The following is a 24,496-nucleotide window of genomic DNA, read 5'->3' as shown; positions in this document are numbered from 1 at the left end:
GTTATATATTTGTGTGTATCCACTGTTTTCTCCCGAACCACTTGAGAGTAAGTGGTATACTTCCTGTCCTTTACCACTTAATACTTCAGTGTATTTCCTAAAAACAAAGATTCATTCACATAACACAGTTAGCAAGTTCAAGATATTTAACATAGATACAATCTTGTCAGCTGTGGAGTTACTACTTTTCTTTTTGTAATTTATGAATGTCCAAATACAATATTATGACTTTGATTTTATTTTTATTTAAAAAAATTTTTTTTAATGTTATTTTTGAGAGAGAGACCGCACGAATGGGGGAGGGGCAGAGAGAGAGGGAGACACAGAATCCAGAACCGCATGCAAGATCATGACCTGAGCCGACTGAGCCACCTAGGCACCTGTGATTTTATTCTTGTATTTCTTTTCAACTGACCCTCTTGTTTCCTCACACTAATAAACATAACTTTTTCAGCATCTATACACAAGTTCCTCTTATTAAATGACATTTTATTGAAGTACCATTTTCCTTAGAATATTTCACTAAGGATATATAATGTTTTTAAAAAGGTCATTTGAAATGCTTTTTTTCTTTGGGTGAATATAGCACCAATTTAACATAAATTCATTTGTTCCTGTCGTAATCTAATACCGTTAAGGATGTCTTTTTTTGTTTTTGCCATTTCATTTTATTGGTGATGTTAATCTTGGTCACTTGGTTAGGGTAGTGCCTGATGGACTTTTCCACTGCAGAGTTACAGTTTTTCCCTTTGTGATGAATATATGTCTCGCCAAGCTACTTTGAGATGACCCTGTTCCTCCTCAAACTCTTGCCCAGGGATGTTAGCATCCTAGGTAGAGCTCTGTGGATCTGGCTGTAGCAGTTGCTACTGAGGTGTTCTAATGCAAATTCCTCTCTTCCCCTGTCCTTCTGAATTCATGGAAATTCTTCTATAAGGAAGAGCTGTCATTTCTCTCTCATTTATTTGGTTATGTACATTAGTGCACACTCATGGATTTATTCTTTGGGCTGTAATATTGCCATTTTAAAGATTGCTTTTTTTTTTTTTTTTTTTTTTTTTTTTAATTTGAACATCAGGGATTTTTTTTTAAGATCTGCTGGAAATTTTCAAACTTCCTCAAAAGTAGAGAGAATTAACTGTACTAGAATCCCCATGTACACATCATCCATTTTGAGTAGTTAGCAACATTTGCCTATACTTACTTTGATCTATTTCCAACTTCTCCTTTTTCCTAGAGTTTTTAAAGCAAATCCCAAATATCTTATTTTCACATTTAAGTTCTTAGTACAGCATAGTTTATTTTTAACTGAAAACTCTGATCTTAAAAATATAAGACAAAAATCATGTTCTACAAGAACTACCACGTGTTGGTCGGGAAAGAAACACTTGAGCATAAAGACAATAAAAATCATCAGGCTTCTACCACTCAAATAGAGCCTATGAGACAAATCTCAAAGGCTATCTTTTCAGACTCTTTTGACATCTGTACAGAATTTAGGGGTGGAAAAAAAATCTCCTGTTTTCATCAAATGCCCAGCATTGGGGTAGAGGTCTGAGTGTCTGAGGCTCTGTGGCTGTATGTGAGTACCACGCTCCTGTCACTTGAGCATGGCACCTGCTGCTCTATAATCCCACACTGACTCAGTTTACCCAAAGCAATGGCAACTAAAATGATTTTTCTCTGGGAAGAATACCAGCAGTGGTAGAGGGTCCCATGCCCCTCCCACCCTGCTGCCTTTGTGCCCAGCTAAGGAGCACGTGTCTTCATCTTCCTAGGCATGGAGAACCCCACGCCCGAGCGGCCCCGGGAGAAAGAGGAACCAGTGGTCCGGGAGACCAGTGAGGCAGTTGACGGCCACCTAGGCGACATGCTGCAACAGCTGCACAGTGTCAATGCCTCCAAGCCCTCAGAGCGGGGGCTGGTGAGACAAGGTAGGCACTGTGGGGGCCTGGGGGCGGGGGCGCCTGGGCATCTGCAGAGGGCAGGGAAGTCTCGGCCGCAGCGGGTCGGTGGCTTGTCCAGGCCCCGATCACCCCAATGCCTTTAGTCGCCCCATTTTCTGTAGATCAAAATCCAAATGGAGTAGCCTGGCATTCAAGGCCCCTCCTTTCTTTTTCTGATTCGCTTGTTCTGTCTCCGTCTTCCAGAACCCCAGCATGCTGCCTTTACACATCTGCACATGCTGTTTTCTGCCGTTCTGTGGATTCCTGCTTCACCTGCAGGAGCCTCGGGACTCTTGCTCCTACCGCTCCCTTCTTCTGTAATGTGCTTCCTCCACATCTCACATCCTCCCGATGTCTGCCCACGAGCATTTCCCCACCCCCCACTCCTAGCACTTGTCATCCCCCTCAGCTGCTGTGGGTTTCTCCATAATTCTTCATTTCTATATTTCTCGCATTTAAATAGGGGATTATTGCGTGCACAGAACATGACATTTTGAGATACTTGGAATTGTATATCGCCTCACATTTTTTTAGTCATTCGGACCAGAAAATTCACTAGTCTGATGGCCACTGACTCTCACCATGATAGAAGTAACTTAGAGACCTTATCCATATTTACGCTGCTCAGCCTCTGTCCCTATAACAAGAACACAAGCTCCATGAAGCCTGGGTTTTAGGCCCTTGCTCACTGTACCTGCGACAGTGCCTGGCACACGGTGGGCCTTTGATCAGTGGATGGATGGACTGTAAAATGAAAGGAACAGGGTGCTCTGCCCTGGGACTTGTCCGTCCTGTTGCTTGCCAGGGCTTGGTGGTGACACAGCCCTGCTTGGCTCTCCTCTGGGGTCCCAGACCTCTTGACTGAGTCCAGGCAGGGTGTTCAGCATCCCTCCCTGGTGTCGGCCACCTGAATGGACTGGAGGGGAGGAGGCTGGTCCTGACCAACAGTCTGTCTGCTTCTGTCACAGAGGAGGCTGAGGATCCCGCCTGCATCCCCATCTTCTGGGTCAGCAAATGGGTGGACTATTCAGACAAGTACGGCCTTGGTAGGTTGCTTCAAGAACGGGTGGGCGGCTCAGATAAAGCCAAGTGACCCTTCGAGCTGTTCCAGGCTCTTCCCTGTGCGGTTCCCAGGTCCTCTCAACAATCTCCTCTCCGTCCCAGGCATCCCATTTCCAGCTCCCAGTGCCCCCCCTGCTCCCTACTTCCCCGTCCTGAGGCCCCCCTCCACCTACCAGGGTACCAGCTGTGCGACAACAGTGTGGGGGTGCTCTTCAACGACTCGACACGCCTGATCCTTTACAATGACGGCGACAGCCTGCAGTACATAGAGCGTGATGGCACAGAGTCCTACCTCACTGTGAGCTCCCATCCCAACTCCCTGATGAAGAAGGTGAGTGCTGGCTGGTCCCCGCGGCCTGGGGTTGCTGGGAGGGAGGCACTTGCCAGGGGTCAGTCTCCAACCCTGGCCTCTCTCCCTCCCCTTCCAACCAGATCACCCTCCTGAAGTACTTCCGGAACTACATGAGTGAACACTTGCTGAAGGCAGGCGCCAACATCACGCCTCGGGAAGGCGATGAGCTCGCCCGGCTACCCTACCTGCGCACCTGGTTTCGCACCCGCAGCGCCATCATCCTGCACCTCAGCAACGGCTCTGTGCAGATCAACTTCTTCCAGGTGAACCGGGGTGGGGAAGAGTTGGGGCGGGATGCCTGTGCCTGGCAGCAGGCCCCCAGGGTTGGATTGGGTGGGGCGGCGTGGGACCCATCCTTGGCATCAGGCGGTAGGAAGAGAGTGGGCGGGTGGGAACCCCTCGTCGGCCAGAATGTCTCCCCTCCAGTCCCCCATACACTAGCAGCTGGGGCCTTCAGTCCGCCCGCCCGTAACTCCCTTCCATCTCTCTGCCCCCCTTTGCCTCCTAGGACCATACCAAACTCATCCTGTGCCCGCTGATGGCAGCCGTGACCTACATTGATGAGAAGCGGGACTTCCGCACGTACCGCCTGAGCCTGCTGGAGGAGTATGGCTGCTCCAAGGAGCTGGCCAGCCGGCTGCGCTATGCCCGCACCATGGTGGACAAGCTGCTGAGCTCCCGCTCGGCCACCAACCGTCTCAAGGCCTCCTCGTAGGCCTTCCTCCCCTCCGGACTGGTGCCCCTCCCACCCCCACCAGCACCTCGGCCCGTACTGGTTAGCTCCCACGGTGCTGTTTTCTAGAATGTGGCCCCTGGCCCTGGGGGCTGGGAAGAGCTACATTATCCTTGCTGGTGGGTGTCTCCGTGTAAGTTATTTTTGTACATGTTCCGGTGTGGGTTCTATGGCCTCTTTCCCTTCCCTCTCAACCCCGCCATGTGAATTGTACAGAATATTGCTCTTGAATCCGGGACTGTCCTTTCCTTGCCTTTATATACATTAAACACGTGAATCTTCTTTTTCTTCTTGTAGTCCCTGAGGGGTGCCTGGGCTCTGGGCACATCTTTGCTCCAGAAGCCCCAGGCTGCCAAGTCTCTGTCCGTCTCTTCTGACGCTGAGGCCAGCCTTGGCCACGGGCCCAACTCCTTGTCTCGGCTCCCTGGGCCTTGAGACCGGCGGATAGTAGGGCAGGAAGAGACTTTCAGAGGCACAGCTCCTCATGGCCGCGTACGTGTGGAGCAGCAGCCGCGGGAAGCGGGTTGTGAAGTACTGGACGAAACTGTCCGGGACGTGGCCTAGCGCCTGCCGCACCTCAGCCGGGAGCTCCCTGTAGTGGTGCTTCTGGAGGGAGTTAGAGCAGAGAGCCCCCGCCCAGCTCAGCCATGACCAGTCTGCCCCGCCCCCCAGGCCCCACTCAAACCCTAGAGCACACCTTGTTCCTCACTGCACGGAGCAGGTCTCGCACCGACGTCCCCTTGTACGTCCGGAACCTTCTCAGATCTGTGGACGGGCAACTCCTTGGCAAAGCTGCCCCCACCAGACTCCCCTCCGCCTCCCGGACCCACCCCGGGCCGAGCCTGGCCTCTACCTATCTGCAGCGGCACGGAGATGTGCGTGTGCCAGTTGCACCGGACCACCGCGGGGCCTCCCGCCTCCAGCGCCCTCACCAGGGGCCCTTGCTCAGGCTCCTTCTCCAGCCAGTCACTGACGTCCTAGGACCCCACAGAGCTCCTGAGTCTCGTGACCAGTTTCAGAGGCCAGGGGTGCCCTACAGCTTGGGGGAGCAAATCAGCAGAAGCTTCTTGGGTTAGGGTAAGGATTGGTGGCCCTGGAGTCCAGCTTCTCTGTGCCATGTCTCCATGTTACCTTCCAGGTCTTCACCAACCTGTGAGGTAGGTACTGTTGTCCCCATTTCACAGATGAGCACATTGAGGCTCCGAGGCACAGAGTCTCTTGCTCAAGGTCCCACCAGTGGGGTGGACTATCTGGGCACCCGTATAGCATAAGTGACAACTAGGCATGGGGCGTGTGTCATGTGGGGCGGGGAGGAGGGGTGCTGGGGACCAGCAGCGGGGCCGGGAAGTCTGGTAGTGAGCAGCTGGAGTGTCCACATGGCAGCATCTAGGAGTCTAAGGTCCGAGCTTGGTTTAGAGAAGGAGCTGGGATGCCTGGAACAGGCAGACAAGTCTCTGCCCAGCCACTCTGGCTTCCCCTTCCTTATCACTCAAGACCCGGATTTGGGACTTTCTGGGGCTGTTCCCAAGATCTCCCTCTGACCTGGAAGAACTGGAGCTGCTTGGCTCTGCTCCAAAAGAAGGGGTGGGCCAGCACCTGGTGAGCAGAGGGGCGGGCCTGCGGCAAGGGGTTCAGCATGGTCTCAACCAGGTTCCGGGCAACCACCTTGTCTGTAATGGGGACCAAAAAGGGATGGCTTCAGGCCTGCCCAGCCCTGTTCCCTGCTTCCTCCCTCCTCTGCCAGGCCCAGGCCCCTCACCGTGGGTCTCTTCCTCCAGGTGAGCCAGACAGGGAGCCCCTGCAAGGATGTTTGCCTGGCGGTAAAGACTCTCTCCAAACGGGTGACTGCCGCCAGAAAGCACATAGTAGAACACGCAGCCTGCAGAGAAGATGTCCACCGCGCTTGTCTGGGGGCAGAGAGACAGACATAAGGAAGCGGTCCCTGCTTCCAGGAAGCCTCTCTGGTTCAAGTCTCCCATGGGCTGATACAGTAGCCAGGGCTTTGGTTCAGACTAGAACTCCAGGGTGCGTCCTGAGCGCCATTTCCTTGGCCTGGGATCTCCTCCCCTCTGCGCCGTTGGAAGGGGCCCCTGGTTTTCATCAAAACCTTTGCCCTACGGGGCGCCTGGGTGGCGCAGTTGGTTAAGCGTCCGACTTCAGCCAGGTCACGATCTCGCGGTCCGGGAGTTCGAGCCCCGCGTCAGGCTCTGGGCTGATGGCTCAGAGCCTGGAGCCTGTTTCCGATTCTGTGTCTCCCTCTCTCTCTGCCCCTACCCCGTTCATGCTCTGTCTCTCTCTGTCCCAAAAATAAATAAACATTGAAAAAAAAAATTAAAAAAAAAAAAAAAAAAAAAAAAAAAACCTTTGCCCTACTGAGCCACTGGTGCAGGTGTCCAAGCTGTGTTCCTCCAGGTCTAGCAGGTAACAGGAGTGAAGCTGGCCAGGCACGAGGCAATGAAGTGGCACCTGCCCTCCCAGTGGTGACAGCCGGACTTCGCTCCAGCTGCCTGCCTCCAGGGGACTCTCCCTGGTGACAGAGCTTTGATTTTCCAAGAGGATCCCGAAATCCAGATTGTAACGTGGAATTTCTCAAGTTAAAATACTGGCCGCTAATAAAATCTGTACGGGCTTATAACATCAGTCCCTTTGGCTGCCAGGTGCCCACCTCCTGCTTTCTCTTGACTCGGGTGTTGCTTTGCCTAGTGCCTGACCATTCCTGTTAACTCCCATCTGTGTGCATGGCTTCATATTCCACTTGCACACTGACAGCTCAAAACTCCGTAAGCCTGGAGTCTCAGACTCCAGCGTCTCTGGAAGTCAGACACTGCTCTGGGCTTCAACTGTATTCGCTCATCTGGTGCTCCCCAAACCCTTGACACCAGTGGCTCTCTCTGGCTACACATTAGGACACCTGGGGCCCTACTCCAGGCTGATCGGGTCAGAATCACAGCATATGAGCTCTGGGCATCTGACTTTTCAGAGTTGCCCAGTGATTCTGCTGCACAGTGCAGACTGAAAACCCTTTTCCAGCTCAGGATTTCTCAACCCTGGTACTATTGACACCTGGGGGCGGATAATTGTCATGGGGGGCTGTCCTGTGCATTGTAGGGTGTTTAGGCCTCTAGCCCACCCAATGCCAGTAGCAAACCCCGATTCCATTGCCATGTATGACAACCAAGAATGTCTCCAAACAGTGCCCAATGTCCCCTGGGCAGTGAAACAGTCCTTGGTTGAGAACTGCTCCTCTAGGTCAGAAGGGATGAACTGTGCCCACTTTACAGATGAAGAAACAAGCTTGGCCGTATCTGGAGAGGCACGCGGCCAGGGAGGGGGGAGGACTCACAGGGCTGTCGGTGGGCAGCAGTTGTAGGAGCTCGGGTGCCATCCAGCCTTCCGTGCCGGGAATGCCCGAGCGGAGGCTGAAGCTGCAGCGGCCGACAGGCAGCTTTTTGCAGAGGCCAAAGTCTGAGAGCACCACCCTGCCTCGGCCCTCAGGGCCGTCAGGCCCCGCGATGAGGACGTTGGCCGGCTTCAGGTCCCTGTGCACTGAGAACAGAGCAGAGCTGAGCGCTGGCGGTGGGGAAGGCGGAGCCAGGGGTGGGGGGCGGGGCCTGGGATGGAGGGCGAGCGCGGGGGCGGGGCATACCGATGTGTAGGGAATGCAGGTGGGCCAGGCCGGACATCAGCTGCTGCAGCGCCTCCCCGGGCTCCAGGCCCCAGCGCTCCAGCTCAGGGTTTTCCACGTACTGAGGGGGTGAGGGACAGAGAGTCACTCTGCAACCCGGGACCCTACCAGCGCCCCACCGCCCCTGCGAGCTCTGGCTCACCTCCTGCAAGGAGGCCTGGCAGAGCTCCAGGGCGATGTAGTGGAACTGGGGTTCCCGCTCGGTACAAAAGTAGCGGAGCACATTGGGGTGCCTGTCCGACTCCTGCAGCAGCTGGACCTCCCTCCGGACCAGGCCGAAGCATTCACGGAGCAGCCGCTTGACAGCCACGGCCCGGCCCTCCAACTGGCCCCTGGGAGGTTCAGAGAGGGAAGACGAAGGAAAAGGCTCCCGCCTGCACCCACCTCGGGGAGCCTTGGGAAAGCATGGCTCCCCGAGGGACAGTGGCCAAAAGTGCCGCGACAGCCACACCTCCAGCCCAGCTCCTGACTGCCACTCACCGGAAAACGAACGTCCCGCCTGCCCCGCGGCCCAGCACGTCCTTGGGGTTGAAGGAAATCTTGCCCACCACGGTGAGCTGCTCAGCTAGCGGAGAAGAGGGCGCAGTGACAGGGAGCTCTGCTCCGCCCACAGCCTCCCCTCTTCTCAGTCCAGTCCCTCCCGCTGCCTCCACGCCCGGCCTGGGGCTGCCACTTCCTCTTTGTACATCCTTGGCAACTTAACCCCTGTGCCCTTGGTTTTCTCATGTGTAAAGTGGGACTCGTGTTGACGATCCCACACCCATTACTGTGGATTAAATGAATGTGTGGGAGGAGGGTGGTGGTGAGGGCTGATAGATTACCCTCCTTATCATCCTCCCTCATTCGTTGCTGTCCAGATTTCTTTCTTTACTTCCTCTGCCAGGATTCCCACCCACCCACCCCACCCCACCCTACCCTACTCTTGCCAGTTATAATAAACCCTTTTCACTGAGGAACTGGCTTTAAACAGTTGGCAGCATAGTAAGGGTGAGTGCCATCCCATGAGAGACTGCCCCCAACGGGAGGGGGCAGCAGTGAGCATTCAGATGCTAAGCTGTCCCGGAGTTGTCCCTGTCCTAGGGTGCCAGGGAGCCCCTGGAATGCCTTGGTTTCCTCTTAAGGATGAGGTTGGCTCAGGCAGGCAGAGAGTTGTAGTCTTGAACAGTTACACTCTTCCCTTTGGGTAGCTTGCGAGAGACCCTTCACAGTGACCCAGGCATGGCTATGCCCTGCTCAGCCCCAAGGGACACCATTCATACAATTCAACGTATACGGTGCCCCAAGAGTTGTGCAATGCAGTGGCCCTGAGAACACTCTACTCAGGAAGTGCTGCCTGCTTCGGTCTCTGCAATTAGCTCCAGGAAAAGCAAATGAAAAGTAGCATAAGGATCAGTGAGAAGGGTACCAAGCTGTCCCTCAGGATTGCTCTGGATTATTTTGGTAAAAATTCACTGCCATCTGTTGGCAAGATGTGGGCAGGAACCTAAATTTCTAGACCCTGGACTCTCGGGAGTGATGGTCTCAGGGCCTGGAAGCACAGGTAAGAGCGGGCCCATTTCTGGCAGCTCAGAAGGCAGGGGTCTAATGGACTGTGGTCATGAAGGCTGATGAAGGACAATGACAAAGAGGAACGCTTTGGTGAGAAGCATCCTGGGAAAAGATGGAGTCTGGCCCGTCTGGGGAAAGCTGGAGTCCGAAGACCCAAGGAGTTGAGGGATTCTGGGTGCGCTGGGTGGATATTATGTGGACCCTCCAGAGCCAGTGAAGTGACAAGAACAGCAACCCCTCAGGGCTCAGGCAACTCTGCGGGGAGCACCTTCTGGCAGAGCAGACCCCTCAGGAAGGGGAGCAGTTCTGTCTCAGCAAAGGCAGGGTGAACACAGGGGTGGATGCAGGGAGCAGCACTGAAGCGTCAGGCCGAGCGTGGGTGGGGCTGGGGGAGCTTCAGCTGGAGTTAAGGGGGCAGCAGAGTGGCTCCAAGGCGTGAACTAGTGGTTTGGGCAGTGACCAGGAGGTAGCAGCGAGCAGCTCATGCTAAGGACCGAAGGCCAGTCCAGCCTGAAGCCCAAGAAGCAGGAGAAATAGCCCAGACTGAACAACAAAAGCATGTGAAATCCCCCTTGGAGCACCCCACAGATGCCAGCTTGAAATTAAATGGACAAAAGAGAAGAGAAGTGTTTAAAAGTCCTAGGGGGCGCCTGGGTGGCTCAGTCAGTTAAGCGTCGGACTGCAGCTCAGGTCATCATCTCATGGTTTGTGAGTTTGAGCCCCACAGCAGGCTCTCTGCTGTTGGATCCTCTGTCTCCCTCTCTCTCTGCCTCTCTCCTGCGTGTGCTCTCTTTCTCAAAAATACTAAACATTTAAAAAATATAAAAATACTGGCTCACACCTTTAAAAAGAAAACCTAAAAAAAATAAAAAAGCCCTAAAGAGAGGAAAAAGAACAAAATGATAGTAATTTACTATTACTGTTACCAAATATGATGTCAAACTAACCCAAATGTTGTTAACATCACCTAGGAGTGATTTAATCATAATAATGCTGGTAGCCTCTCACAGTGAGGTGGGTGTTATTTTTCCTATTTGACAGATGAGAAAATCAAAGCTCAGAGGAGGAAAGAAAGCAACCTAAGTTAACCGATAGTGGGGTTTGATCTATACCCAGTTTTATGTGCATCCAGAGTCCTTGAAAATAATGATAAAAAAATGATGGCAGATATTTCTCCAGTGCTTAACTGCATAGAAGGCTGGATTGGAAATATTCTCTTAACTCACTTGGGCTTAACCACCATACTGTAATGGCTTCTAATAAGCCAACTTGAAAGCTAAATCCGCCCCCTTTTTTCTCTGTCCCTGACTCTGCCCTTTACTGTTCACTTAGGCTTACCTTCTGGGTCTTCGACTGCCTGGGCTTGCTCTGAGGGGCTTCGAAGGCCCTTCTGGCTCTGTGGGGTGGCCCCTGGTGGCTGGGACTGAGCATGCTGTGTGATGTGAGGAGGGTCTGCAGGTGCCAGGAGGGCCTGCTGCTGCTTCTCCACCAGCTGCTGCTGCTGACATACAGGGCCGAAGAGGGCTCAGCCTTGGCCAGGCCCTGCCCCGTGAAGGGCCCCGTGGCAGTGCCTGAGACAGCCTGGCATGGGACCGTGAACATACAGAACACAGTAGTGGGGGCTCGAGGAGCTGCTGGGAGGAAGGCAGGGGGCAGAATGGGAGCTGGGTGAGGGAGAGAGCTGCTGAGTGGTCTTGGAGAGAAGGAGCAGAATTCCCCCTAGGAAGACCCTACGACGCACCTGAGGTCAGGGGCAACGGGCTTACCTGCCTCATTAGGAAGATAATCCACCCTCCCAGGAGGACAGCAGTGAGGCTAGCTGCCAATAGGTCTTGGGGTCCCAGCCCTGGATACAGTTCTGGGGTTTTCTCTTCAGGATGCAGCTCCGGGCTCCAAGGCTTCTCACGGCTCAGGCTCAGGAGCTGAGGACAAAAGAACACTCTTAGCACACTCACCCAATGTGGAACCCCTACCCTTCTTCATCACTCAGGACAGGGCTGCTGGGCTTAGTTCTGGGTTTAGTTGACGGGGCAGGGAGTAATTAGGCCACATGGTGGGAAACACGGTGCTGTCCGTGGTGCTGAAACATCATTGTGTCCCCGGAGCGTGGTCTTCAAAACCCAGCTAACAGCCTCTCCTGGGACATCACTAAAAAATACAGATTAGTCTTGGAGAATCACCAAGAAATTCAGATATCCATCTCCAAAGATTCTGATTCAGTGGGGCTTGAGCAGGCTCCCATGTAATTCTGATGAGCAACCAGAACTTGAGAATTACTGCTCCAGATCATGGCTGTTCTAACCTTGAACTACTAGTGATTCTTGCCCCAACCCTCTCCCAGGAGAGCATGATTTTACAGGTTTTCTGTTTACATTTTCTCACTTGATAAATATTTTGTAATTTTTACACTGACGAAGAATTAAAACTGTGATCCATATTTTACAGCTTAGATATCCTTTGACCCTTCTTATACCTTTCTGGCAATAACACCATATGTGTATGTCTTTCTTCCAGAAAATTGCATGGGATCAACTGACCCACCTTCAAATGTTATTCCTAGTAGGCTGAGGAAAAGGTCCATTGGAGACCTCCCAACATGCCAAGTCTCCCCTCCCATGCCCTCTGCCCTGCTAGCGCTGACCTCCGGGAAGAGGGCTGGAGGCTGCGTGCTCTCTGAGAGTCTGTTCTCAACAGTGCCACTCCTTGGGGTGGGATGTACCCTCAGCATGGTGGTATGCAGGACTGGCGGTGGTTCGTGGTGTCCTAAGAAGCAGAGCAAAAGTCAGCTGGCTGAAGGTAACCTCAGCCTTCCAGCTCAGGAGCTGGGCTCATAGATCCTTCATCTACTCCAAACCTGAGCCAGAAGAATCTCACCAATGAGCAGCCACTGGCTAGGGAGGGCCACACTGCCTGAGGGGTATCTGACAGCCGTGCTAGGTGAGCCCTCTCGCTCGCCTGAGACTTGGAGTGTCACTTCATCTGTGGTGGGGCCATCCATGGGGGCCAGGGTCAGTCCACGAGGCTATGGCAGAAGATAGAGAGTCATGAGCGAGGGCACTCCTTTCCTGCTGCATCCCCTCCTTCCAGCCCATCAGAGACCCCTTCTCACCACTAGCGCCACCCCTGTGTGAACCAGTGCTTTAGAAACATAGAAGCCAGCTTCATCCTTCCCCACATACAGTGTCATCCTAGTGAGGGAGAAGAAAAAAGGGAGAAGGATGAGTGATTCTGGTGAGTCATTTCAGTTACCACTATACTGGTGTCTTTGTCATGTCCCCTCCCACATAGACTCTGCGCTTAGCTATATGACTTGCTTTGGATAAGGAGACAAAAGCAAATGTGACACAAGCAGAGGCTTGAGAAGTGTTTGTGCTTTGGGGCTTGTCCTCCCATGTTGTTCTCTGGAACCCTGAGACCACCATGTGAGAAAACCCAGGCTAGCCTGCTGGGGCATGAAAGACCGCCTTTCACACCCCCCAGGCTAAACAGCCCACTAACTATGATATAGGTGAGAGGTGCCAACCCAAACTATCCAGGCTCAGCCAAACCACCAGCTGACTGCAGATACTAAGATGGCTCAGATCAGAAAACCACTCAGCTAACCCACAGGCTCTTGAAAAATAATAAATGTTCATTGTTTTTTAAGCTGTAAGCTTTGGGAGTGCTTTGTTATGCAGCAAAACCTAACTGATACAAGCTCTATAGTCATGGTTTCTAAATCTGTGTCTGGCCCAGACCTCTTTCAAGACCTCAGTTCTCTAAATCTGAACTCATCACTTCATTCCTTACCACCTCCTCCTCTTCTTCCTCTAGTGCTCCCTACCTCTGAAAACAATAGCATCCATGTGTTTCTAGAAACCTGAACATGACCCTTGAGTCCTTGCTCACAATCACCAAACTCCCTGATCACCAAATTCTTACTGTTTTTCCCTCTTCATATCTCTTGCTTTCCACTTTTTCCCATCTCTATTGTTTCCATAGCCCAGAAGGTCTTTATCTCATGCTTGAACTAACACAATATTCTATATGTGTGTCCTTCCTCACTACACAGCTCTAAGATATTCTTCACACTGCAGCCAGAGTTGTCTTTCTAAAATGAAAAGATGATCAAATTACTTCTTTGCTTAAAACCCTCCAATGGGGGCGCCTGGGTGGCGCAGTCGGTTAAGCGTCCGACTTCAGCCAGGTCACGATCTCGCGGTCCGTGAGTTCGAGCCCCGCGTCAGGCTCTGGGCTGATGGCTCAGAGCCTGGAGCCTGTTTCCGATTCTGTGTCTCCCTCTCTCTCTGCCCCTCCCCCGTTCATGCTCTGTCTCTCTCTGTCCCAAAAATAAATAAACGTTGAAAAAAAAAATTTAAAAAAACAAACAAACCCTCCAATGACTTTTCCTTAGCCTTAGGAGAAAATGTACAAACCATTTAAATGATCCTACCAGATCCCTGCTTAACACTGCTCAGATCTATGCTCCAGGCTTATTTAATTTCTGTTCCCTGGCTGCAATGCTCTTTCTCTTATTTTCTATTCATCCTTCAGTTTTCAATGTATATGTCCTTTCCTCCAGGAAGCTTTCCATGACTGCCTCTTGTCCCTGGTCTCAATGTAAGTACCCTTCCTATACGTTCCTATGGCAAATCTATACCTCTGTTATTCTCTATCATACCATATTATAATTGCCCTCTTACACACTTGTTTCCCCCACTAGACTCAGATTTCTATAGGTGGGAACACTGACTGTATTATTATACTTCCAGAGTCTAACAAGTGATTGGTACACAGTAAGTGCTCAATTATTATTTGTGTAATGAGCTGAAAGAGTAAAGAACTGAATTAATAGATAACCCCTGATTTTACCAGTCTGTCTCTTTATTTCCTAAGATGGGAACTCTAGGGTATTTGGTACTATAAGTAAGAATAATAGTCTTTAACAATTAAGGCATTGCACCTACCAAGCAGAACAGTCTCCATCTGTACACTGGAGTGGAGACCTGGAGGCCCCCTCTAGGCTAGATTGTACCCAGAAGTCACTGAATAACAGGGCTATCCAGAAGGTCCTGGGGGCACTTGGGTGGGTGGGTGGGGGGTGATACTGGGCACTGGTTATTTATCAGTTTGGTAAATAACCAGTTTGAACCAGCTGGTTCAGCTGTACAAGTGTGTCATCCTCAAACATCACACCTGTCCAGAGGGCTCCTCCCCGGTCCCAGGGATGGGCACCTACAGAAGCTGGGTGTCCAAGGCGGAGAAGTAGGTAGCCGTGTCCTGGGTGCCTGAGGCAGGCAGTCGGATGTGGCCCCAGCGGAGGGCGAGGAAATGCAAGGTGTCCCGAGCCAGCGTGAGATGGGGTAGCTGACGCAGGCTGTCCTGGTACCAGGTGTAGATTCCCATCACGGGCATGCCCAAGTCCTGCGTCCACAGCACCGCCCCACTTCCTGGGTCCACGGTTAGCAGCAGGCCCATCCCACAGGATGCCAGGTGGCTCATGTCTGCCAAGAAAGACAGCTGGGGAGATATGGCCAGGGAGCTTGGATGTGAGGCATCTCAGAGCATCTTGGGGTGGGGAAGCTGCCCGAGGTAGGCCATCAGGAGGGCCACTCAGGCATGTGGGGGCCAGGTGAGATCACCTGGAGGCTTATGAGGACATGGGAAGGTCAGTCACATTTCACTGGGTCGCTTTGATCGGTCAGGGGACTAGTCAGGGTCAACTGGAGAGCTGTGTAGAATGGAGGGCTCTGTCAGGGTCGTTCAAAGGTGACTTAAGGTGTGTGAATCAGTCCAGGTCACTTGAGAGAGGTCACTTAGGATGTGGGGTAGTCAGCCATAGTCTGATTGATATCATATCACCCAGGAGAGGTCAATCAGGGTGGCCTAGAGGCATGTGGGTCACTTGGGAGCCATTTAGAGTGTGAAGGGGTTAGTTAGGGGCCCTGGAGTGTCCGTTGTGATGTTTATGTGTATTTGCTTGGGTTCTCATAAAACGATGAAGTCAGCGTACAAGGAGTAGCTTAGGGGCACCTGTAAGGTCACTCAGGCAACTGGGTAGGACAGTCATAATATCAAGGGAGTGGTCAGAATTACCTGAGAGGGGTTAATCTTGGGGGAGATCACTTAGAGTCATCTCTCAGGGGTCGTTCAACATTGGGGGTCAGTTAGGACATGTGGGGACTCCTCAGAGTGTTTGAGGGTTGCTTGGGTCACTCAGGACAAGGGGAGTCACCCAGAGTTACCTGGCTCAGCTCATTGGGAATATGGAGGAACTAGGATGTTAAGGATCGTTCAGTGGGGGTCAGGCTGGGCATTAAGGGGTTCACTTAGGGTCACCCATCAAGGGTGTGTCATTCAGAATGTGGTGGGGCTTGGTCGTGGATGCCACTCAGAGTCCCCTGAGTTGGGGACCTTGCTCCAAGGTCGGAGCCAGAGAAAGGGGACACTCACATTTCCCAGGCAAGCCATCCATGGGGGGTGCCGAGTAGCGGCGGTAGGTGGTGTTCCAGCGCAGGGCCGGGGACTTGGGGTCATGCATGGTGACCGTGTACTCTGCGAGTGCCCAGAAGCAGGGTTACCAGGGGTACCCACGTGAGAGTCCTCCCCCGCCCCCAGCCCCAGGGAGTACCATCTGGCACCCATCCTGGAGGCCAGAGTCTGTGAGCGTCACAGGATGTTTGGGTTACTGCTGTGTCCTCAGCTCCTTGTTTAGCACTCAGTGAAATGGTTGTTGACTAAAGATTGACTGACTGGCCTGGATTCAACTTGGACAGCCAACAGCCAGGCCTGGGCAGCACAAAGGAGGGGGCCAGACGCCCACAGCTTGGGGAGCAGCTGGGGCCTGACTCACGTGTTCGGCCGATGTAGAGGCGGGGGGTAGAGGGACCCTCTGTGGTCAGCGTCATCTGCGTCTCTCCTGACTCAGGGTCCACCACAAACCAGGCATCCTGCTTCCGGCCTGTGGAGGTGGAAGGTGTGCCAGCCCTCAGGATGGCCTGGGACAGGCTGTGCAGCCTGGCTGTCCTGTGCCCAGCTGGCCCACCGTGACTAGGTCCCCGTCCCTGCTGGACCTGGACCCGCAGGCTGGAGAGATGCTTACCCGTGTAGAAGACGCCATCAGAGCTGCGACACGGGGAGGCATGAACCAGCTCGGGGATGGTAAACGGCAGCCTCTGAGAGGGAAAGTTTCGGGGAAGGAGAAAGAGCAGAAAAACACATACGACCTACTCACTAGGTACAATTATTCGAATCTTCCTTTCCCAGAGAGGGTAAGTAACTCGGCTATTGTCACACCACTGGTAAACGGCAGAGCCAGGCCTTAGACCCAGGTGATCAGTTTCAGGAGCCAGCACACTTAACCACTATGCTACACAGCCTCTTGAACTGGGGAAATCCCCCGCTCCTTCCCGAGATGCCCCCTGATGGATCCGGCCTGACATCCCCCTCTAAACAGCTGCAGGGACCTCAGGGCTTCAAGGGCCAGGACGGCCTCAGAGAAGCTGAGGATCGGTTCCAGACTAAAGGACACCCAAGAGACATGATGACCAAACACAGCAGGTGATCCTGGGTCAGATTCTGGATGAGGAAAACAATAAAGGACACCAATGGGACACTTGAAAAACTACCATGGACTGTGGATTGGATAATACTATCGCATCCACGTTAAATTTCCTGCTTTTGATCATTTATACTCATCCTTAGGAATACGTAGTCCCCCTTGAGGGGTGAAGAGGCAGGTCTGCAACTCATTCACAAACAGTTCAGAAACAGAAATTGCATAGGGGCGCCTGGCTGGCTCAGGTGGTGGAGCACGGGACTCTTGATCTTAAGGTTGTAAGTTCGAGCCCCACCTTGGGTGTAGAGATTACTTTAATTTTTTTTTAATCTAAAAAAAGAAAGTGTGTATATACCTTGTCTATCTATCTATCACCTATCCATTAAGGAAGAATGATAAAGCAAAGGTAATAAGATGTTAAAAATTGATGAATCTGTGTAAAGGGAATAAAGAATTTCTTTGTACTATTCTTGCATTTTTCTTTCTTTCTGATGTTATTTGTTTATTTTTGAGAGACAGAAGCACAAGTGGGGGAGGGGCAGAGAGAGAGAGAGGGAGACACAGAACCCAAAGCAGGCTCCAGGCTCTGAGCTGTCAGCACAGAGCCCGAGACGGGGCTCAAACTCACGAACCATGAGATCATGACCTGAGCCAAAGGTGGACACTTAACTGACTGAGCCACCCAGGTGCCCCATTTCTTTCCTTTTTTAAAGTTTTTTTTGAGAGAGAGAGAGAGCGCGCAGGGGAGGGGGAGAGAGAGAGAGAAAGAGAGAGAATCTCAAGCAAGCTCCACACTGTCAGCACAGAGCCCAATGAAGGGCTCAAACTCACGTGAGATCGTGAGCTGAGCAGAGATCAGGAGTCAGACGCTCAAACCAATTGAGCCACCCAGGCGCTCTGCATTTTTCTCTCTTATGTTGGAAATTGTATCAAAATGAAAAAAATCCCCAAACTCCACATACAGAACTGTCGCCACTCGAAGCACACTCTAGGACTGAGGGCAAGAGAATCCGGGCTTCCCAGGGGCATAGTCAGCACCGACAACAAAAGGAGTCATTACAACCTGTAATTGGTAGGCACAGCTCGTGCTGTGATAAGAAGCACAAGTGGAACTACCTAATGTGGGGGACTGAAGAAAGATCGCTGGAAAGAGTTCATTCATTCATTCAACGATTTAATGAGCACCTATTATTAGCCAGGTGCCAGGACCAGTAGTAACGGAGACTGACAAAGTTCCTTCCTGCGTAGTTACATCTCTGGCGTGTGGAAGGGAGAGATAATAAACAACAAAATACATAACGTAACACCGAGTAATGATAAATGCCACAAAAAAAGAAAAAAAAAAAAACAACTTACTGAACTGGGATAGAGTGGTTTGAGATGCTATTTTAAAGATTTTTTAAATGTTTATTATTTTAGAGAGAGAGCAGGGGAAGTGCAGAGAGAGAACCCCGAGTGGGCAACGCGCTGACAGCAGAGAGCCTGATGCGGGGCTCGAACTCATCAACTACGAGATCATGACCTGAGCGGAAGTCGGTCACTCGACCACGCAGGCACCCCTTGAGATGCTATTTCAGAGCAGCGGGCCAGGGTAGTGAGAACCTAAGCCGAGCGAGGAGGTGAGCCATAAGGTCACGTGCAGGAAGAGCTCTGAGTGGAGGGATGGCCCCGGTGTAGAGGCCCTGGGCAGGGAGAGCTACCGACCGGCATATTTGAGGAACAGCAAGAAGGCCAGCGAACCTGGGAGGGCGGGGGTAGAGAAAGGAAGAGTGGCCGGAAGTGAGGGCGGCTGGCTGTAAGGTCACAGGCTGGGAAAGAGCTTGGACTTTAAATTGGAGTTGGAAGATTGGCTGGGGGATGAGGAACACTTCTCACAAATATTCTGGTTCTTCTTCTGGGATTGTCCTTCTTTCCTGCTTAAAGTACACGCGGCCATGACTCGCTTTAGCCAATGGGAACGGAGCAGAAGAGACACGTGTCGCTCCTGCATGAACACTGTAAGAGCCAATGTCCCCGCTCCCCCTGGGCTTAGGGCTGATAACGGCCCCCCACTGTTATGGGCCACGGGATACTGCACGGGGCCCCGTGGCTTCCCACACTCTGCCCGCACCTTTGTAGGTCAATCCTTTAATAGCACGTCCTCGAGCTAACCTGTTGGAGTGTGCTGTTTGCTGCTGGGACCTCGCCTGACTTCCGTGCTAACATCGCTTGTCAACTCAGCTTCCTACACGTACTTGAGACCTTTCTGGCAGCCTTCCTATGGCACAAAGTTCTGACACAGCACATTCCGCCCTGTTCCTTGTGACAAATCCAGAGTCGCGTTCAACAGCCTCCATAGGCATCCTGATGTAGAAGGCAGCCGAAACGGCTGCAAGTTCCTCTTCTCCCCTCTGTGCACGCCCCTTTGCGACTTTTCAGCAACTCCCCTAAACAACTGGAGTCGATTTCTTCACCGCTTGACTCTGCGCTCGGCCACTGGACTTGCTTTGGCTAATAAGACATCAGAGAATGTGATACAAGCATAGTTGGGCAAGTGCTTGTGCACAGGCCTGGCCTTCTCTTTGGCTCCCTTGTTGCTAACACGTGGACAAGCCCAGGCTCACCTGACAAGGATGAGGGACACGTGGCCCAGCGGCCCCTCTCAAAAGCCAGCCAACCACCAACCGTCGGCACAACAACCATCCAGCGGACCAGGAGCCGGCCACAGAGGCTTGAGCGAGCTTAGTCAAGACCACCGGCTCAGTCCAGCCTGAAGTGCCACCCCCGCCCCCCGAATTGTGGGGTAAATAAGTGGCTGGCATTTTCAGCCATTGGGTTTTGGGGTAACTATTCACTTGGCAAAACTAAATGATGCGTCATTTCCCCCCTTGAAGCCCCCCCAGTCCTGGAGAAGCCCCTGGGACACCCTCAGAGGCCCGACAGCCTGCTCTGTAGACGGCTCGAACCACCACACCACCCCCTTTCAGCAGGTCCCAGCCTTCCCATAATGCACCCAGAGCCTCTGCAGGACACACAGACGCTGACCATTCGGCGCCCCCTGCTCTGGATAATGGAAGCCCAGGCCCTCTCCCATCCCAAGCACTGTAGGAAGCACACCATCAATCCCTGCTGTTTCTGGGTCCCCAAGACGTATAGGCTGCCATCGGCTGGGTCTGAGAGAAAGGCTGTCCTGTGGGGCAGAGAGGAACAGGGGGAGGGTTAGGCTCATGCCCCCTGGTTTCCTGAAGGCCCCCTTTGCCGCCATCTTCCCCAGCTAGTAGGAGGCGCCACACAGCTCCAGATCCAAACCTCTTCCCTTCCTTCCAACATGCCCCTACCCCCGGCCCGCCGAACCCCCTCCAGACAACTGTGGCCTCCCCATCTCCCGATGCCCCCTCCTTCAAAGACCGCAGGTTCACTTACTCGGTGACATACATTGGCCCTTGGAGGATGGGATCTGTGGGCACAGGGACGTGAAGTATGAGTAACCCCCTCCATACCGCCCGCTGACAAGCACAGCTCAAATTCACGGGGTGCTTACTGTGGGCCAGGCACTGAGCCACTCACTTGACACGCATGTAATTTAATCCTCCCGAGAACTCTGTGAAGTAGGGTCATTACCCTTGGCCCCATTTTACAGGTAAGGACATTGAGGCTCGGAGGGGCGAAGTGACTTTCCCAAGGCCACACAGCTGGGAAGTGGTGCAGCTGCCTGCAGAGACTGGCTTGTTGGAGCCTAGACCCCAGGCACTTATCTTCCATGCACGGTGACCCCCCCCCCCAGCCCCCAACTCAGGGTCCAAGGAAGGAAGAGTGACTGCCCCTTGCTCACCATCCTTCAGCGTCCACTTCAAGTCCCCCGTCTGCTTGCTCAGTGCGTGGAGACTTCCATCCAGGGTGGACACTAGCAGGAGGCTCTCCGGCCTGAGGCTCTGGACCTGAAGTGGGAAACAAAGTCACCTTCTCTGAGGAGCCTGGGGCACCCCTTGTCCTCACTGCATGCGAGGCTGGCTGTGACTCCCCTTCTCGCGGGGGGCGGGGGACAGACAAAGAAGGAAGCAGGACTGGGGAAGCTGCTGGCGGCCCCCATTGATCTCCTTGACCCTAGAGAGGGGTTACAGTGGGAACTGGGTGGGGGGAGGGGGAGGTGGCTCCCACAGTGTCTAAAATTTGTCCTCTTCCCCACCCCTCAATTCTTCCTGGTTTTCCAAAGAAGACGAAAGGGCTTTACGAAAGGACTTCACAGTCTCCCTCCGAGATGGGTGCTATTCTCCCCAGCGCCGGGGAGACTGAGGCTCATGCTGGTTAGGTAATTAGCCGAAAAGCATGCGGAACGGCTGCTGGCATCTCTCTGATACCTGCAACCTTTTCCTCCTTTGCCACACTGTGGCTTTTCTTGGGGTGACCCGCCCCCCCAACCGGCCCAGCTGCTTCTGGTGCCAGGCTCCAGGGGTCCTGTGGACCAAGGCTCGGGGTGGCCAAGGGAGGGAGGGCCAGAGCTCCTCTTGCATCTGGCCTCCACTGGGCTAACTCACCTGCTCTAGCCCCTCCTTGAGCAAACAGGGTGAGGCTGAGCTCCTAGCAGGAACCCTAACATCCGGGTGGCCCCGCCGCACCCTTGCAAACGCCACATCCTGCTCCAGGACCCTCAGGTTTGGAGCTGAGCCAACGGTCTTGGTGGAGGGGTAGCAAACAGCCTCTTGGCCCCTCTCTTCTCCCAGCCTGCTTTGCGCTCTGAGAAGAAGCTGCAGGCTGATTGCCCACAGCTGAGTGGCTTGACCATCAATGTGTTTACAAATGTGTTTTTAATTAGCGACCAATTTTTAAAATTGGAGAGGTTTCACTTTTAAAAATCTGAATTTCTAATTTGTCTCATTTCCAGTCTTTCTAAATTTTCTGGAGAGACCTGTTGCGGCCACACCCGGCTCACATTCCTACTTGGCAACCAAGGGTGGACCCAGAGCTGGAAGCAGGACAGTGGAATGGCGCGAAGAGCCACCTGCATGATCCAGTTAGTGGTCCTGGGGGCTTCAGGCCCGACGAGTGGATTCTTGCCTGGGTGCTTTTACCCACTCCAGGCATTTCTGTAAAACCGGACTCTTACCTCCTAGCGGGGCTGGACCCGATTCCCACACCTCCTACTTATTTATCCCAGAGGTTCTGAGCCCAGGGTCCAGTCGTGGTTTGGGAGAACGACTGCGAGTCGCCTGAATTTGTAAAACTGGGTATGTGGGCGCATTTCTAGACAGAGGACCCTTAAGTTGATCCCACGTCCCAGCCCGCATCCCAGGACTTTTAGGAGGCCAAGCAACCCCCCCCGCCCCCGCCCCCCCTTCCCCGCCCCCAGGCTATTCTCTCCACCTGCACCCCCATGCTGCAGGAGGGGCGGCTGTTCCCTCCACCAGCGCCTTTCCACGCTGGCACATCTCTCCAATCAGGTGTTCGCGGGGGCAAAGGCAACCCCCCCACAGCTAGGAGGTTCTTCCTGGCAGGGTCCAACTTGGGGCCACCTGGACCTGGAGGAGGGCAAGGCGGCCCCTGTTGCTCCGCTGTGCGCCAACCCCTCCCCCCGCCCCTGACCTGGGAGACTCTGCGGCCGCCCCACTTCTCACCTGGAGCCCCGGCGTCCGGAGTAGCGCGGCGAGCTGGAGCAGGAGCCCGAGGTGGAGCGGGGGCCAACGGCCGCATCCCTGGGCCCCACTCGCCATAGCCGGTCCCTCAGTGCCTCCAGGGGACAGCACGGCCCCGCCTGGCCCGGAGGAGACTCCGCCCAGGGCTGGGCCCCTTGGGTACACAGAGGCTGGGGCGCAACCTCAGCCCGCGTCCCGCTCCTTCCCCCGCCCTTCCGATCACACTCACCCCCCAGTCACCCTGCTAGAGATGGCTCGGGGAGGTTACCTGCGGAGGCCATTCGTGGACTTTCCCACCGGCCAAGTGCTGTACCAAGCGCTCTACACCCTTCGTTATTAGCTCATTCAATCTTCACCGCACTCCCGATGGAAAAGCTGAGGCTCACGCTGGAATTCAGACTCAGGCGTCTCCCCTCAAAGCTCGTGCTGTTACTATGCTAGGGGCCTCCACTGAGAGGTGATGAAATGTAGGTGAACTGATGGACTCATTCTTTCAGTAAATATTCACTCATTATGCAGCCTGGTAAGCAGGACAGATAAGGTACCTGTCTTTGTAGAACTTCCACGCTTCCCCGCCTTGGATATCAGACAGTATGGCCTCAGGGCACCCCTTGCTGGGGTGGTTACAGTCCTTGTTGTTGGCAGACCTCCCGACTTGGTCAGCCAGGGCCTGCAGGGTCCAGTGAGTTGTCAAGTTTGGGCTCATGCATTTCTCCTTCTTCCTTGGGTAAAAATCACTGCTGATCTGACCATCAGACAGCCTGGCTCCGCCTCTCCCTCTGCCTCTTCCTCTCTGTCATCCCTGGCCTTCTTGGTCACGGCCCCCACAGCCACCAAAGAGTTCTTAGCTAGCTGGCCCATAGCCTTCCTCTCCACCCCAAGGATGCCGCCACCATTGGTGTCTCCAGTGTCACCTACTCCCGCACATGGCCCCGACCATGGTTCATGGTAATCAGCTCACGATTACCTAGAACTACCAACTAAATCATGCCTGGCTGGAACCCCATCCTTCCGCTGCTCCAAGGATGGGCTGCTGAGGGCTCACAGGTGCCTGCGTCTCCACAAAATTGCCCTTGGTTGACTGGAGCATCCCGTGCCCTCCTGCCCATGACTGACTGACACGGGGCGGGGACTGGCCCTTTCGCCTCAAGGTGAAGCCACCTCTGGTACAATTTGTGCTGCGGAGTTTCTCATGCTTCACTCCCTCCCCCGTCTCTCAGAGAGTTCATCCCATCACGGAGCAAGAATCCCTGCCTCAGGCTCTGTTTTTAAGAACCTCCCTGATCTAAGGCTCCCTCTAATCATGTTTTCATCAACTGCAGCCTTAAAAAACCCAACTGCCTCATGGCGAAAGGCCTCTTTTTGAAACGTGTACATCATAAAGTCTGTGGTTTGCTTGGTTACCCCTTCAGGCTTAACTGTTCCAAGGCTCCCAGTTGGCAAGTGGTCCTAACTTCATAGCACGAGCGATTGCTTGTCGCTCTAGAAACCAACCGAAGCTACTGAGGGTGTGAATGAAGCCTCCTTCATGCTTTATGTTTCATACGGCTGTACATTTCCTTGGAACGTACATTGTGTCTGTCAATTATGCTTGGATTCATAGTCATTTCTCATGCAAATCAACCCGATTTGCATAGGCAACCTACAAATGAACTCACATAAATCATTTTTTATGTGTGTGATGATATGAATAACACACATTGTAGAACCTTTATAAAATCCAGAGAAATAGAAATAAAACAAAATTCATTCATGGTTTCACCTCCTGGAAACAGAGCATCTCTGTTAACGTTCTGTTGTATTTTCTCCAGTATTGTTCTTTTTCCCTACGCCTGTATGTTTTAATGGGCTACGATGTTGAAATATTAACAATGTTTTGCCGTCCAAAACTTCATGTTCCCTGAGAGCCCTTCTATTCAGGCTGAGTTGCTCTAAATTCATCGCCTCAGAGAAGGGAAGAAAGAGAGAAAAGGAAGCTTCTTTTAGCTTTTGAGTGCTTGAATACCTCAGGGCGTGAACGTAGC

General features: G+C 53.1%; 2 protein-coding genes across 5 annotated transcripts in view; one reads left to right on the top strand and one right to left on the bottom strand.

The window, feature by feature from the left end:
• PLK1 (polo like kinase 1) overlaps positions 1 to 4,375 on the top strand; it is an 11,351-nt gene extending 6,976 nt beyond the window's left edge. The window contains exons 6-10 of the mRNA XM_045461659.1: positions 1,779 to 1,934; positions 2,915 to 2,992; positions 3,185 to 3,339; positions 3,441 to 3,623; positions 3,869 to 4,375. Of these exons, the coding sequence (XP_045317615.1) occupies positions 1,779 to 1,934; positions 2,915 to 2,992; positions 3,185 to 3,339; positions 3,441 to 3,623; positions 3,869 to 4,075 (779 nt within the window). The 3' untranslated portion in view covers positions 4,076 to 4,375. The remainder of the gene's footprint in view (positions 1 to 1,778; positions 1,935 to 2,914; positions 2,993 to 3,184; positions 3,340 to 3,440; positions 3,624 to 3,868) is intronic.
• ERN2 (endoplasmic reticulum to nucleus signaling 2) lies at positions 4,333 to 24,496 on the bottom strand. 4 transcript variants are annotated; one of them, XM_045461658.1, is made up of 23 exons: positions 23,018 to 24,496; positions 22,741 to 22,922; positions 20,675 to 20,780; positions 20,266 to 20,299; positions 19,960 to 20,032; positions 16,408 to 16,480; positions 16,159 to 16,266; positions 15,759 to 15,860; positions 14,545 to 14,809; positions 12,436 to 12,514; positions 12,201 to 12,348; positions 11,968 to 12,089; positions 11,093 to 11,248; positions 10,665 to 10,827; positions 8,259 to 8,343; positions 7,921 to 8,110; positions 7,740 to 7,839; positions 7,437 to 7,639; positions 5,853 to 6,000; positions 5,636 to 5,763; positions 4,947 to 5,070; positions 4,791 to 4,858; positions 4,333 to 4,699 (listed from the first exon to the last, which is right to left on the bottom strand). In XM_045461658.1, the coding sequence occupies exons 4-23, from the start codon at positions 20,277 to 20,279 to the stop codon at positions 4,358 to 4,360; spliced, it is 2,691 nt and encodes an 896-aa protein (XP_045317614.1). In that variant the 5' UTR covers positions 20,280 to 20,299; positions 20,675 to 20,780; positions 22,741 to 22,922; positions 23,018 to 24,496; the 3' UTR covers positions 4,333 to 4,357. The 4 variants fall into 4 exon arrangements, 3 of the variants coding, with proteins under 3 accessions (XP_045317614.1, XP_045317612.1, XP_045317613.1); XM_045461656.1 differs by lacking the exons at positions 22,741 to 22,922; positions 23,018 to 24,496 and adding an exon at positions 22,455 to 22,678; XM_045461657.1 differs by lacking the exons at positions 22,741 to 22,922; positions 23,018 to 24,496 and adding an exon at positions 22,455 to 22,678 and having other exon boundaries at positions 10,665 to 10,824.

Source organism: Leopardus geoffroyi, chromosome E3, assembly GCF_018350155.1.
Source record: "Leopardus geoffroyi isolate Oge1 chromosome E3, O.geoffroyi_Oge1_pat1.0, whole genome shotgun sequence".
Classification (NCBI taxonomy): domain Eukaryota; kingdom Metazoa; phylum Chordata; class Mammalia; order Carnivora; family Felidae; genus Leopardus; species Leopardus geoffroyi.
Note: the sequence above shows the minus strand (reverse complement) of the source record. Positions and strands in the feature narration are given on the sequence as shown.